This window comes from Littorina saxatilis, linkage group LG11 (genome assembly GCF_037325665.1).
Source record: "Littorina saxatilis isolate snail1 linkage group LG11, US_GU_Lsax_2.0, whole genome shotgun sequence".
Lineage (NCBI taxonomy): Eukaryota > Metazoa > Mollusca > Gastropoda > Littorinimorpha > Littorinidae > Littorina > Littorina saxatilis.
In genome coordinates, this window is record NC_090255.1 from 35,140,826 (window position 1) to 35,157,273 (window position 16,448).

At 42.7% G+C, this 16,448-nt stretch overlaps 2 protein-coding genes across 3 annotated transcripts in view; both read left to right on the top strand.

Moving 5' to 3' along the window:
* Positions 1-11,905, top strand: part of LOC138980353 (UDP-N-acetylglucosamine transporter TMEM241 homolog) — a 31,489-nt gene extending 19,584 nt beyond the window's left edge. The window contains exon 15 of the mRNA XM_070353222.1: positions 62-11,905. Within this exon, the coding sequence (XP_070209323.1) occupies positions 62-239 (178 nt within the window). The 3' untranslated portion in view covers positions 240-11,905. The remainder of the gene's footprint in view (positions 1-61) is intronic.
* Positions 11,906-16,009: 4,104 nt separating this feature from the next.
* Positions 16,010-16,448, top strand: part of LOC138980349 (uncharacterized) — a 133,522-nt gene continuing 133,083 nt past the window's right edge. Inside the window, exon 1 of one of the 2 annotated variants that reach the window (XM_070353217.1) lies at positions 16,010-16,245. The gene's annotated coding sequence lies outside the window, so the exon portion shown is untranslated. The remainder of the gene's footprint in view (positions 16,246-16,448) is intronic. The other variant, XM_070353218.1, reaches the window with a different exon arrangement.

A 16,448-nucleotide genomic window follows, 5' to 3' on the forward strand; every position in this document is an offset into this window, starting at 1 on the left:
AAACTTTTTCTTGTTTACGCAACCGTACACATTTCTCATCCCTGTCTGTTTTTCGGCTCAGGGTTTGCGTGAATCAGCTGTGCAGTGTGGTTGTGGCAGACGCTGTCAGTCACGCTCCAAGCTTGCCTCACATCTTACCTGCGGCCGCTCCACCGCGGCGACCAGCATCCTCTCCAGACATGAGGCAGTTGGAGCGACATCAGCTACAGCAAGACATGCTGAGGATCGAGCTAGGATGAGTCAAGGTCATGACCTTGAATGAAGTTAACCCCCAGGTGAACTTGACCTTCACAGCTTGATCAGCGGAATAGGGTTAAAATATAGGATTGATCTGTGATGGGTTAAGGTTATGACCTTCAGTGAAGGTGACCTTCAGGTGAATTTGACCTTGTCAGCTTGAGAAGAACAGACTTTTTTAGGCTTGGAGTAGAGAAATGGAGGATTTCATGGTGCTCTGGTAGTAGTGGTTTTTTTTTAGTCTAAAGCACAGGAACAAAATTGAGGGTTATTTTGAAATGAGTTATTGACTCATGGCCATGTTGGGTTTGATGCGTGCATGCCTGGTTTTCTCCTGTAGATGGGTGTCGGCACAGGAGGTCTGCCCGCTGTCCTCAGCCAACATGCTCCGTCTTCATGGCAGCTCAGTTTATCGAGGTTCTCTCCTCTAGATCCGCCGTGTTTCGCCTAGGGGCTTGCGCTGCCTAGTTGATAGGGTCACCTCGTAGAGGATGTGGTCATAGACCACGCACGGTCGGTCTTGGGATAGGGAAACGTTATGCTAGTCCGGAGGGATTACGCCACAAAGGCCACCTCGCGAAGACCCAGGGTCCTAGACTAGGGAGGTCCAAGGGGGAGCACCGGGAGGGCTATCCCTCTACCCGCACCTCCAACACAATCCCTTCCCCTGGTAGCTTCATCCCCAAGGAGGAGACAGAGCTACCTGCAACACCCCATTGACTCATAATGTTAGGGGTTTGGCCGGGCATTGTGCGTTTTAATCCAGGGTTGTGTCTGAAGAAACAATGCAAAGTGGGTACAAGGGGATTTCTAGCATCATTTTCAGGACAGGGTTTAGTTTGATTGTTTACATCTTTATCAGGAATTTTTCAGGAATTTTACGCCGCTTGGAACCTTTTTATGATCAACATATAAGTGGCATCCAGAATTATTGCTGTTATATGCCTTCATTGTGGTTTTATCAGACAGGGTATGAGTCTGACATCAAACATTGGGTTCATGTTTAGTTTTTCTGCTCTAGTGACAGGGTTTCGCAGAATCAAAATCCAAGAAAGGTAAATTATAGAAGGTTGCATGCGTACACTGGACAAAACAAAACATTCACTATAGCCTTGATTTATCAGTCTTTACAGTGAAGAAACAAGATACACAACATACATTATAGAAGGTTGCATGCGTACACTGGACAAAACAAAACATTCACTATAGCCTTGATTAAATTACATATTCTTACGCAACTCACATAGATAGCATTAACTTCAGTTAAAGTGCTAGGACACTGAACTACGCTTCACCCCAAAGGGGAAGCAACCCCCTAAAAAAGAACGGCATTGACCTATAACCCAAGCTATACAAGAGTCGAGGTCATACCGTCACGTGACCTATCACGCGTGACTCGACCGCCGCCTATGTTAGAAACTCACTCCTACTTCAGCCACCAAGTAGCTCGGACGCTTTTCACACTACGCTGCAGGCTTTTAGCCTACTGTCTTCTGGACAGTGTTTCACCCCGTCTACAGGTCCCTGCTTCTCATGCACAAGTTTGGGTGAGCTCGTTCTAATTTATTTGCTTTTGCTTGCGTTTCTTTCTTTCTCCGTTGTTCGGTCTGATTGTTGTTTATCAATATCATAACTCAGACTGGTTTTTGTCAGCAATGGCTGACAAGGAGAATTAGAAACCACAGACTAGTCAGTAGCTGCTGAGGTTTCTCCTTTTACGTTTCGCATAAAGAGAAAGGCAAAGGCACTACCATTTCCGTTCTTGACCCAGCTTCTCTAACTTTTGCGTCTGTTAAATAACCTTGTATGGTTGAAAACGACGTTAAACAACATATAAAGAAGAAAGAAAGAATGTCTGTTAAATTTTGGACCCTATGAATCCAATCATGCCAGTGCTGAAGCAGGTTAAATTTAGGTTACTTCAGCCAAGGCAAACGCAGTGGGAAAGAGATTACTTGTGTTAAAGATAGTTTGCTTCCCTTTTTTGAGATGTTTTCGACCCAAATGTATAACATGTTGCCATTCGTCGAGTTTGCGCTCGCTCCCGGCGGGAGTGGGCGACGCAGTTTGTTGTCACGCATCGAGGTTCCGCCTTCATGCACAGTCTCTTCGGCTGACGTGCACGCAGAGGAGTGTGTTTACTTCATACGAGGAGCGTTCACGCTCTACAGGTTAGTCAGGTTCACCGGTAGCCAGGTTCTCTGGTGAAAGTGTTCCAGTTGGGCCGGAACTAGTAGCCCCCCCGCCGCGGCTGGGGGGTGAAAGTTTGACTTTCCCGGAGGCTATCGCTCTTTTTTAAGAGGCGGAACTCACGGGGGGTCAACACCGGACAACAAGTTGGGCCGGAACTAGTAGCTCCCCCGCTGAGGCTGGGGAGTGAAAGTTCGACTCTCCCGGAGGCTATCGCTCTTTTTAAGAGGCGGAACTCACGGGGGGTCGACACCGGACAACGAGACAGATGTACTCACGGGCAGACTTTTATGTCTCGGTGAATGTGTACATGTCTCAACTTCCTCCTTTTGGGCAGGAAGCTGCTTTCGGGCAGGCTTTGCACGGTTTTTCCGTTTTGCAATCAGCCTCGCCTGTGGTGGATCGTTTTAGTGACGCAGCTTGTCACAGCGAATTTCACGGTCCAGCCTCAGCAGATTCGGAGTTCGACGATTCTCACTCAGTTTCTGAGGAGGAAGTTGATGTCAAGTTGTCACTCAAACTTTAACCAGCGATGGTTACTGCAGCTCAGGTGTCTGCCAAGTACTTCGCTGAAGGGGTGACAGCTATGGCAAGCTCTGCGGCACCACCACCCTCAGTGGTGGGTGATTTCCGCCCTGCCGTTTAACGGAAGTTCAGGGATATCGTTTTAGCGAGTCTCCTTCTGTTGCTTACGAACTTTCCAAGGTGCTGGCTAGAACTTCGGGTTCTGAGAATAGCTTGCCTGTGGATACTGTGCCTTTACTGGCTGCACACGGTCAGGTTCCTGATGCTGCTCAGCCATGGTTTGCCTCAGACCAGTTACGGAAGCGAGCACTTCGTTTCATTCACGCAAGTTTGCTCTCTCCCGTCGTCATCACAGTCTTTTTGAGACTTACGCTTTGCCGAGTGCACCGCTTCCGGTCACTCCGGAGTTGGCTAATCTCAGGGAAGATGTCTATAGTTTGGACAAAACATTGTGCTTACTCTGAAGGCGCATTACTTGGTTTGGATGAAACGGGAAGATACTCGTTGGAACTTGCGTCTCTTTCAGAGACACTTCTTCGATCTCTTTCGCGGTCGGTCGCGGGGTCGTTGAATCCTTTCGATTTTCGAAACGACTCTAGCGTGAAAGACGTCCTCATACTCCTGGCCTCTTTGGCTAAGGTTTCAGCCGGACAAATGTCAGTCGCGGCACGGTTGTACGCACATGCGGTTTACACACGCAGGGACGCTTTCTTGTCTGGCTCTAGAATTTGAACTTGAGGAAGTTTTCTCATATGTTTCTTCTTTTCTATCACTTCCTTTGTGGGCAGCGATGCGGCGTTGCTTTCGCTTGCGTCACCCGCTCAAGTAACGCTTCACTCGCTGAGCGATATCCGTAGGCCTAGGTTACACCAAGCCTAAGAACTTAGTTTATTCTTTTCTTCGTACTACGGAACCGCTTCCGGTTGCACCGTACTTGTCGATCATACATCTTTAGGTTCATAGCAAGGAGAAACTGTCTGTTGTCAAGAACAATGATCTCCTGGCTGTGGAAGATCGTGGCCGCACTTCTTTCTATTATCGTCTTGGTACAAGACTTTGATTCGTTCTTTCCCTTGTGCGGTTTCGTACTCACGGGATGCCTTTGTGTTCTGTCGGCACACATATTCAAAGGGTTTAGCTTCGCTGTTCGTCTGGGAAAAGGCCTCGGCCGACAGTATTGTTCTGTCGGTGAGACTTAAATCTCTTCCTTGCTCGAGGGTTTTCTTTGCGAATCCTCCTCTTTGCACGCGGGCTCTTTAACAGAGAGAATCTCACAGCAAAAGGAAAAGCCCACGGCAGGCCTCGGCTTTTCTTATCAGAGAAAAGCGCTAAGCTGGCCTTTCTCAGCTTTGGTTTATTATCTTCTTCTCGGCGTGGCACGGTGCCAAAAGTTAATACCCACCACTTTATCTCCTCGAGGCGATTTAGCGGTAGGGTTCAGTGGGCAAACAATAGCACGCTTTCTTGCATACTCTTGGCACTTGTCAACTGGAGTATTAGCGTTCGGCCACTCTTCTCTCTGCCTCTGTGTTTTCCCACAGCGGCTGGAGGGGCGATTAGGACTCTCACTTTATTGAGGGAGGCACTGGGGCCCTTCCTGTTGGGTCACTTATATAGATCGTGCCTATGTTTACTTCCACCTTCGGATATACAAAATAGATCGGAAGTGGCTACTTTTTATTTAATTCAGATCTTCGGGGCTCTGGTTTCGTTTTCTAAGCAATCAAATGAAGAGCCGGAACATGTTAGTGTCTTTTCTTGACTGGTTCACAGACACAACCAATCTTTGGATTCTCACACCACTGCTCATACAGGGCGTTCCCGTTGGTTCTCTCTCCACCAGGGAAGCAGTTCTGTCTCTTGTGGAATTCTTTCCCCTTGTCAGGGGATAACATGTGTTGATTCAATCAGACAACACCACAGTGGTCTTTTATCTATAAGCAGGGGGTGGCATCTCGCTCCCTATCACTGCCACAGCGAGCATGCGAGGTTTTGATGTGGCTTTTACCACCACGAAATCTTATTAGCAGGGAGGTACCTTTCTGAGAGGCTCTAGGTCTTGGCAGACTCTAGTCAGCCGGCCAGGAATGTCCACTTGGATTGGACTCTATCTCGCTACACGCTTCTACTCCTTCTGGTGAATTTGGAGAAGCCGCTGGTAGAAGTTTTGCCTCTCGGTACTATCACCTTCTGCTAAATGTTCGTCTCCCCGTTCCCGGATAATACTCTCAATTTTACTTTGAGCGGCCTGTTGGTCGCACATTATGGGCCCACTCAATCTTGGTTGCCAGTCCTTTAGGCTGGCAAGAGGGCGCCGTTTTTGGTTTTTTTACACTCGAGCCACACGGGTGTCTACTGTACGGGAATCATTGAGACGCTCAGGGGCTTCTGCCTCAACTCTGGATTTGGTCTAGAGATTTCATAGGGGTTCAGCGTCTTCGTTTTTGTGTCACTTTGACTGGCTTGGAACAATTGGCGTACTATTAACGGAAAGAACTCCACTTCTCTCTGTTCAATGTGGGTGGCGAACCACCTATCCTGGCTTTCTGAATTTTCGCCCACGTCTCTGAATTAAGACTTTATGCGATATCAGTTGCACTGACACAGCTAGGTCGCAAAATTTTTTCACTTGGGTTCTTTTTAGCCAGCGTGATTAAGGGAACCTCCCTTTGGTTTGCTGAAAGCAAATCTCCAGTCCAGGCTTGGGATTCGCTCCCAGTTTCGGAGTTTTTGAGTTCGGATTGTTTAATCCTTGACAAATTAGCCTTGTTATTCTAAATACGGGAAGCCGTCATACTTACTCTAGTAGCTTCTGAGAGAAGTGCGAGTAAGTGCATTTTCTGTCTGGTTTTTGCTTTAGACATCTCTTTGGAGAAAGACTGATCTATAGCGCTTAGGTTTAATTCAAAATTTCTGACAAATAAGCAGAAACAGGAGTAATCAGATCCGATAATACAATTCTACCAATTTGCAATATTTTGGCTCTGCTAGAGCCATATTTAACCTTTTGTACATTTCGAGTTTAAATATATTTCTGACTCGCTTGACTAGTGGCCCCCTTCATCCCCTCCTTCCTCGTCCTGATATGGCTCTGCGTAGTCGGCTGGACGTTAAGCAACAAATAAACAAACAAACTGATCTGTTTAGATCACCAGAACAAAGGCTTTTGTTTATTTCCATCAACACTTCTAGAGGCAATGATTTAGTGAAGTCAACTTTTAGCTAAATGGACTGCCACATTGATTAGGCATGCCTACAGTGGTGGCAGGGAAAAGGGGGGGGGGCCAGTCAGTCCTCCCTTTTCAGGCAGCACGGGCTCAAGAGGTCAGAGTGTATAGGCCTCTTCTTTATCTGTTCTCAAGTCTGAGAGACTTACATAAGTCATGAAATATGAATGCAGCTTATTGACCGTTCAAGGACGTAGTCATGAGTTTTCTATCGGCGGGGTATTTTAAGTACCCGCTGTTTTAATACACATCTACTAGACATCTTCTGCAGAAGATGTCTTTTTATGTGTTCCTGGGAACGTATCTGGTGCTCGGCAGAACAGTAATTTCGGTTTGCCAGCTATTGTAGCTACAGGCCAGATACTTGCAAGATGTTAACTATGAGTTCATTTGCCCACCACCTAAATTAGCAATCTGCTATCTATGTGAGTTGCGTAAGAATATGTAATTTAATATAAAATTTCAAAAATAAATTTTGATTTAATTAATATACTTACCAACTCACATATTGGATTCCCTCCCAGCCTGCCCCGCAAATTTTTTAAGGGGTTATATGTTTCAATACGGAATGAGTTTCACCGGTATACATCCTGCGCAGGCGCAGTACACCGGTAGTGTAAATAATCACCAAGGACCATGCCTTATATGGCATACGGTTTTTGTTTCAGAGTTATTTCCCCACGTTGCCATGTAAGAGTGCTTCCATGTCTTATCACAAAACGAAGTTATTGCTTAGGGTTTCCCTAAAAATGAACAGATCACTTCAGTAGGAGTGAGTTTCTAACATAGGCGGCGGTCGAGTCACGCGTGATAGGTCACGTGACGGTATGACCTCGACTCTTGTATAGCTTGGGTTATAGGTCAATGCCGTTCTTTTTTAGGGGGTTGCTTCCCCTTTGGGGTGAAGCGTAGTTCAGTGTCCTAGCACTTTAACTGAAGTTAATGCTATCTATGTGAGTTGGTAAGTATATTAATTAAATCAAAATTTATTTTTGAAATTTTATATTTATCAGTCTTTACAGTGAAGAAACAAGATACACAACATACATTATAGAAGGTTGCATGCGTACACTGGACAAAACAAAACTTTCACTATAGCCTTGATTTATCAGTCTTTACAGTGAAGAAACAAGATACACAACATACATTATAGAAGGTTGCATGCGTACACTGGACAAAACAAAACTTTCACTATAGCCTTGATTTATCAGTCTTTACAGTGAAGAAACAAGATACACAACATACATTATAGAAGGTTGCATGCGTACACTGGACAAAACAAAACTTTCACTATAGCCTTGATTTATCAGTCTTTACAGTGAAGAAACAAGATACACAACATACATTATAGAAGGTTGCATGCGTACACTGGACAAAACAAAACATTCACTATAGCCTTGATTTATCAGTCTTTACAGTGAAGAAACAAGATACACAACATACATTATAGAAGGTTGCATGCATACACTGGACAAAACAAAACTTTCACTATAGCCTTGAGTTATCAGTCTTTACAGTGAAGAAACAAGATACACAACATAAATTATAGAAGGTTGCATGCGTACACTGGACAAAACAAAACTTTCACTATAGCCTTGATTTATCAGTCTTTACAGTGAAGAAACAAGATACACAACACACAGTCGAACTCGCTTAAGACGAATCACTGGGGATCGGGAAATAAGTTCGTCTTAACCGAAATTCGCATTAAGAGAATTGATTGATTTTTTTACTGTCACAATTTTAGAAGTAAAATTTAAAAAGTCGTGTAAAAGCATGTACATGCACATTCTGATCAATCTCCGATTTCATGGTGTCCACCAGTTCTGGTGCATGTACTACCCTGGCCAAGTTTCCTCTCAAGACATCAAACTTCAAAGAGACCGCCCCGTAGATTAAACTCCCCATAGGTTAAACTCGGTCACTGACCCGGGTGCAGGAAGTGTTTCCTCTCTCATATGAAAGGGGAACTACCTCTCATAGCTAAAACTGGGTCAATGACCCCTGGGAAGAAGGTCAGTGTCTATAAAGAAGGCAACCCAGCCATCACAATGGACCTGCCTTTGACCTCGCCTCACACGCAGATCCTTGTAGCCTTGTGACTTTTAGAGACAAAGCGGCTCTGGGGCGATGAAAACGTGTTTGTTAAAAGAGGGGTTCGTTATGCAAATGATATGATATGTCGATCTCTGGACGAGTTTAAAGATTTCGCCATAAGCGTGAGTAAATTACAGACATTATGCATGCTTGGGAATCCAAAAAGTGCTCGTTATAAGCATAAATTCGTTACAAAGAATTCGTTTCAAGCATTTTTTTTAAGCATGAAGAATGAGGTATTCAGTTGGGAACTTAAAACTAATACGTTATAAGTCAAAATTCGTAACTAGCGTGTTCGTTTTAAGTGGGTTCGACTGTACATTATAATCATGAAAGACAATCACTTAGCTTTCGTTATTACATGTACTTCTTCAACGATGGTAGTAAGAGAAATGTTTTGGATTTAGGGTTTGCACAGGTTCAAATATGTGTACAGTGGAACTCCCCTATTTAGATCTTAAATAATTTGAGAAATTGGGGGTAGAATTAGAAAGGTTATGTACAGAAAATTTGAGAAAACAGGGTCTTAAAAGGGAGTGAGTCTTAAATTGAGTGTGTGTGTGTGTGTGTGTGGGGGGGGGGGTGTCTTAAAAGGGGGTTTCAGACTGTTTCTACTGTAGCAGATATATGTGTATAAACCTTGATGAATTGTTCAGTTTCATTGCATGTGTTTTTAAACTTAAGCCTGTTTTTTTTATTTGTTTTGTTTGTTCATTGTGGTAATATTTGATGCAATGAGCACTTGATTTATGGGTGTACTTTTTTTTCTGTGTGTGTGGGTTTTTTTAATTTTTTTTTTTTTTTTAAAGAAATCTCAACTTGTTTTAACTTCATGATATGGTGGAGGATGTGACACTTTTATGACATATCCATATATTCATTTTTAACAGAAGGCAGAATAACTGCATTTTTGTTTGTTGATTTTTGTTTTCATTTTATAACTGTGATAAAAGTGTTGCCGTAACTTTCATGTGTGTTTAGTTTGACTTCATATGTTATGAAAATCCAAGGTGGAGGTAAAACATTAATATTTTTGGTGCTTTTTTCTTTTGTGTTGCTGTTGTGTGGTTTGTGTTTTGACTATCATAATATTCTAAGGGTCATGAAGAAAAATATATACAAATCACTGAACCAAATGGGGCGGGGATGTAGCTCAGTCGGTAGCGCGCTGGATTTGTATCCAGTTGGCCGCTGTCAGCGTGAGTTCGTCCCCACGTTCGGCGAGAGATTTATTTCTCAGAGTCAACTTTGTGTGCAGACTCTCCTCGGTGTCCGAACACCCCCGTGTGTACACGCAAGCACAAGACCAAGTGCGCACGACAAAGATCCTGTAATCCATGTCAGAGTTCGGTGGGTTATAGAAACACGAAAATACCCAGCATGCTTCCTCCGAAAACGGCGTATGGCTGCCTAAATGGCGGGGTAAAAAACGGTCATACACGTAAAATTCCACTCGTGCAAAAAACACGAGTGTACATGGGAGTTTCAGCCCACGAACGCAGAAGAAGAAGACTGAACCAAATATAATGCCTTCATAAACAAGAAGGCACCATAACCTAACTAATGAATGATACGTACATCCCTAAGAAAAAATAATTTTGAAATAACTAGAACATGAAAGACAATGGTCTTGCATTAATTATTACTGATGCTCCATTATTATTACAAATCTAAAAAGAATGAACATCCTTCAACAAAAAGTGTTTTTTTCTTTCGGATGAGAACACCTATTGAAATTTTAGGGCATTTTGACATTACCTGAACAGCTTCAGTGTATGTGAGTGAGTAGGATTGTAGTAAAATAATTGATCTGCACATTTTATTTCTGTTCATTCCATGACTTGAAAAAAAATGACATGGCTGGTTTATTTTGAAAATCATGTATTCACCTTGCCATGCATATTTATTTGTCTGTGTGTCTGGTACGCAAAAAGTTTGTAAATGGGAGCATGTTAGTGTGTGCTGTTTTAGAAAGCTCAAAAGAAATCATTCCTGTTTTGCATTTAGTCAAGTTTTGACTAAATGTTTTAACATAGGTTGGGAATTGAGACAAGGGTCCTGGTGTATGTCCTGTGTAGATCAATTGCGAGAAAACTTCTGTACCAGTCTTCTTGAAACTTCCCATAAAAAAATTTCCATTCTTCCCCAGATCATTTTTTCCTTTTTTTGATAAATGTCTTTAATGATGTAATATCCTGCTTTTAGTGAAACTCAAGGCGGCACTGTCACGCCCTCAATTTTTTATCAAATAGATTGAAATTTTGGTCATAAAAAAAATTCTGAACTCACCACAGCAAGTAATCAGGGTGTTTGATTTTTGGTATATGTCCAAGTGAAGGAATGGTCTTATTCCATAGCCTGGACAGGTCTGTGGCAGTGAACAGTGTATGCAAGAAGGATGCTATTAAATATTACACTGACGGGCGCAGTGGTAAGACGTCAGCCTCCTAATCGGAAGGTCGTGAGTTTGAATCCCGGCCACAGCTGCCTGGTGGGTTAAGGGTGGAGATTTTTCCGATCTCCCAGGTCAACTTATGTGCTGACCTGCTAGTGCCTTATCCCCCTTCGTGTGTACACGCAAGCACAAGACCAAGGCGCACGGAAAAGATCCTGTAATCCATGTCAGAGTTCGGTGGGTTATAGAAACACGAAAATACCCAGCATGCTTCCCCGAAAGTGGTGTATGGCTGCCTAAATGGCGGGGTAAAAACGGTCATACACGTAAACCCCCACTCGTGCAAAAAACACAAGTGTACGTGGTAGTTTCAGCCCATGAACGCAGAAGAAGAAGAAGAATATTACATAATTGGTATTTATTTTAATGTAACATTATTGCAATGTTCAGTACGAAAAACAGTATATTTGCTATCAATTTCTCTTAAGGCAGAATATATAATGCTTACCTCTTGCTTTTGTTGCTCGAAATATGATACCTGCAAATATTTTGAGGATCTTGAAATTTTGAGTATATGTTGTGCATAGTTATCTGGCTGCTGCTTGACTTTTAAGGATTTTGTTAATGTGTATTAGCTGAAACACAGGTGATTGTGTGTATAATTTCATAATTCAAAAAGTTGGATGTTAAATTAAATTCTATTTGAGAGCATATTTTTGAGGACCAAAATGAATGAAGGATCAGGGTGATAAATCACTTATGAGTGATAAACAAATGTGACCCTCCACCACGAAATGAGTCGCGTGTCACCTCGCACGGTTCTCCGCTAGGCTTCATATAATAGGCTTCATATAAGTCCGGGGAGTGTCTGGTAACAGTGTGTGGGTCACCTTAGTCACAGGCTTATAACTCAATCAGTTTTCGCTCTTTTCTAAAACGGTTTTCACCGCTAGATAGAGCATACAAAACTCTGTGGGAAAATGTAAAAATATGAAAATCATGAAAATGTGACATGCGACTCACTTCGTCGTGGAGGGTCACAAATGTGTTTGTATCACTTGATTTCTTGGTTTGTGCTGTGCTGTTTGTGTTCAAATGTGATTTGTTTCACAGGTGTGTATTTTGTTTTAATCAAGTAATGACATTGAGGTTGAATGATATTTTATCCGGACCTACTCAATCTGAAAAGTGCAATTGTTGTCCTTCATTGTTTGAAATAAACACTGAAAATGTTTGGTGGTTCTTGATGTGTGTGTGACCCCCCCGCGGGTTAGGGGGAAGAATTTACCCGATGCTCCCCAGCATGTCGTAAGAGGCGACTAACGGATTCTGTTTCTCCTTTTACCCTTGTTAAGTGTTTCTTGTATAGAATATAGTCAATTTTTGTAAAGATTTTTGTCAAGAAATGTTAAGTCCTTTGTACTGGAAACTTGCATTCTCCCAGTAAGGTAATATATTGTACTACGTTGCAAGCCCCTGGAGCAAATTTTTGATTAGTGCTTTTGTGAACAAGAAACAATTGACAAGTGGCTCTATCCCATCTCCCCCCTTTCCTCGTCGCAATATAACCTTCGTGGTTGAAAACGACGTTAAACACCAAATAAAGAAAGAAAGAAAGATGTGTGTGTGTGAGTGAGTGTGTGTGTGTGTGTGTTCTCTCTCTCTCTCTCTCTCTCTCTCTCTCTCTCTCTCTCTCTCTCTCTCTCTCTCTCTTCTCCCCCTCTCTCTCTCTCTGCCCCCCTCTCTCTCTCTCTGCCCCCCTCCCTCTCTCTCTGCCCCCCCCCCCCTCTCGCTCGCTCTCTCTCCCCCCTTCCTCTCTCTCCTGGAAACAGGAAGGGCATTTCCACAAGAACAGGCACACAAGCTGCTGGAAAGGCGAATACATTTAACAATCTTGTGCCATTGTTCGTTCCCCTCACCAATGCATTCATTCTTACTCCCACCACAAAAGGTATGGACAGAAGATGTGGGCCGGTACATTTAAACATTCGAAGGTGTGAAAGAAGAACTAAATTTCTCGGCTCCGGACGGTTCCGGACGGCTCCGGACGGCAATTAGTAGGACCCTTAGCGAGTTCTAACGGCAGTGAAAGTGTCACGAAGACGAATTTAATGTTTTCCAAGAAAATCAGACCACACAGGGAGATACAGATATTTTAAGCAAGTAAGAAGGGAAGGAGCTAATGTTATTCAATCAATATGAGGCTTATATCGCGCGTATTCCGTGTAGGTACAGTTCTAAGCGCAGGGATTTATTTTTTGTCCAAATATGTTCGAACAAAACCCATATTTTCTGTAATGTGTGTGTGTGTGTGAATTCAGATTTGGCACACAAATGAAACAACAAGTAAGTGTGCAAGAATTGCACAGTTAGGCAAATACATACTTCAAAATATGCAGTCACTCAGTCTTATAACCTCAAACAGCATGACACTGACAGAAAACCCCCAGACAGCTACACTAAGCTAAAGTGACATGTCAAGGCAAGCCGGACAAAACCAAGCATCATCTTTCCCTGGCAAATGATCAAGTCCAACACATGCCGTGTGGTACCACTGAACTTTGCAATTTTCACTGTCACAAGCAACAAGGTACGTCAGCATGTCGCCGAATGTCAACTGAGGAAGTTTCTCGGCATCTACAGACCACTCTTTGTCTCCTAATTCGTATGGATCGCACCCGTTTAGACTCTTGAGTTTCTCAATGTATCTTGCTTTTGGCTCAGGTTCCAATTTCTCGATGTATTTCAGTTTTTCTTTGGCCTTTCGCTTATCCATTTTCGATCAAGACACGGTGCCAAAGACTGAAGGAAGCGGAAGTCTGGCAGTGTTGCTTACCAAGATGGCCGACGCATCACGCGTGCGTGGGAACACCTACGTACGTCATCGCGCATTGCCGATAAAAGAAAGGAAGGAAAGAAGATCAAATGACAAATATATATGAAACAAGTAGCGCGAAGCGGTATTAATTTTTTTGTCGTCCTGAAACTAAAAGATCAACAATAGAAAGAAAACAACAAGCCCGGTTAAAGGCTGGAAAAAAATCAATCTGTTGGACCTTTTCTTCAACTTAAAAAGAAGTTGCATTTTAACTGACAAGGTAACATTCTATTTCCAGCATTTTGAGACAGCGGTAAATATAGTAAACCCCCCTCCCCCTCTTCCCACCCCCCCCCCCCCCCAAAAAAAAAAGTCCACAAAAGAACCAGTGAAACCTTTCTATCATTTCTTGACACACAAACGGCAGTGCAGCGCCTATGAGTAAAGTCTACGGACCGCGCCTTGACGACAATGTCTCTCTCATGTGTCGTCCCCACAACACAACCCACAAACGATTACTGTGGACAGAACTGTGATCTCTAAATACCCGGGGTAGTGCAGCGTCAAGTGATAGTTGTCAGTTGTCTACGTCCAAGACGGGTGGGAGAAGATCGGCACTTGGGCATAATGCTTTCTCCCCCTCGATCACTGTACTCTCGTTCTTTTAATCCTACTTAGCTCTGTCATTTTGTGTGTGGCGTGAGTATAGTTTTGTGTCCTCTGCTGGGTGTACTAGTGTATTGGAAGTGAAGGAAAGGTATTAATTAATTTAACCAGAGTAAAAATATGAATATCCCGTCATGCGCTTCCACTACCCCTAGCCCTGCCCATTTTGACTGGAAACATGCTTTAAGACTAATCCTGAGAAAAATAAAATTGACATAATATTATTACATGTATAAGATAGTTTTTATGCAAGCTCAAGGAATGCTTAGCAGGGAAATATAGGAGGGAGAAGAGGGGTCAAAGAGAGGTTCAGCCCTTATTTATAATATCATGTATGTAATAAGCTGAAATACGTGATTTCAATCCCTTTTTACATTTAGTCAAGTTTTGACTAAATGTTTTAACAGGAACCACCATCACCCAAGCGTAGCAGATTCATCACCTTGCTGATGTTGGCTACCTATCACTAAGAAGAGAAGAAGAAGAACATAGAGGGGGAATCGAGACGAGGGTCGTGGTGTATGTGTGTGTGTGTGTGTGTGTCTGTGCGTGTGTGTGTAGAGCGATTCAGAGTAAACTACTGGACCGATCTTTATGAAATTTTACATGAGCGTTCCTGGGTATGATATCCCCAGACGGTTTTTTTTTCATTTTTTCGATAAATGTCTTTGATGACGTCATATCCGGCTTTTTGTAAAAGTTGAGGCGGCTCTGTCACACCCTCAATTTTCAATCAAATTGATTGAAATTTTGGCCAAGCAATCTTCGACGAAGGCCGGACTTCGGTATTGCATTTCAGCATGGAGGCTTACAAATTAATTAATGACTTTGGTCATTAAAAATCAGAAAATTGTAATTAAAATTATTTTTTTATAAAACGATCTAAAATTACTTTTATTTTTATTTTTCATCATGTTCTGATTCCAAAAACATATAATGTTATATTCGGATTAAAAACAAGCTCTGAAAATTAAAAATATAAAAATTATGATTAAAATTAAATTTCCGAAATCGTTTTAAAAACCATTTTATCTTATTCCTTGTCGGTTCCTGATTCCAAAAACATATAGATATGATATGTTTGGATTAAAAACACGCTCAGAAAGTTAAAACGAAGAGGGGTACAGTAAAGAGTGCTATGAAGCACAGCGCAACCGCTACCGCGCCAAACAGGCTCGTCACTTTCACTGACTTTTGCACTAGCGGCGGACAACGTTCAGTTTCATTCTGTGAGTTCCACAGCTTGACTAAATGTAGTAATTTCGCCTTACGCGACTTGTTTAAAAATAAATGTTATCTAACTTTTTGTTGTTGATGTCTTTGGGACCTATTTTAATTCTACTTCCAGTTCTTAGGGTTACGACTAGTGCCTTTAAGCCATTTAGATTTGGATTTTGTTTACCGCTGTCTCTAGCGTGCTTGTGTTCGTGCGCGTGTGTGTCTGTGTGTGTGTCCGTGCATATGTCGGTGTGCCTGTTTGTCTGTGCTTGTCTGTGTGCATGTGTGTGCGTCTGTCTTGGCAAAGTGAGCAACAAATGTGAAACAAACAAACAAACCAAACACATCAACAACACCAAGAAATAACTAAACAAACTAATATCCCCCCCCCCCTCCATCCCCCCTCCCCCCCCCCCCCCGCTCCCTCCCCCTTCACACACACACTTTCCAACTTACACATTTCATTTTGTGTCTCCGTCTGTTCTATGCACGCCTCAAACAACTTTCTATCGTCTTCAAACCCCCGAGCCAATACAAATACAAGCAAAGCGAAAATCACACCACGACAGATCGAAATATGCAAGTCAAAGTCGAGCACCTGTGCTTTTCATGTGTGCCTCTCTCAGTCAAAGCCGCGCTGCAAAAGGTGTGCTGAGTTTGTCTCTTCACTTTGTCAACTGTGGGAAAAAGGGAGTGAAAGTGTTTTCAGGGCATACAGGCAGGCATACACACAAGTCTAGAATTCTTCTGTGGAGGCTTCACCGAGTGGATTATAAGAGTGTTCATGGTGCCATTTGTCTGTTTTGAGTTAAGTTTTGTGTTGTGTGTGGGGTATTTTATTCCGCAGTGGATATGGATGGTCCATAAAAAAGGTGAGTTTGTCTTACGCAGTTCATCGATTTTTGTGAATAGTATTCTAAATTTGAGTATTCTCATTTTATTTTAGGTCTATATTGTTGAGCCACGTTTTGATTCTGCTCCTTCGAATTCCAGACTTTTGTTTCTCATTTTGATTTTCTCGCTGTTTCCTATCTCTCTCCGTGTGTGTGTGTGTGTGTGTGTGTGTGTGTGTGTG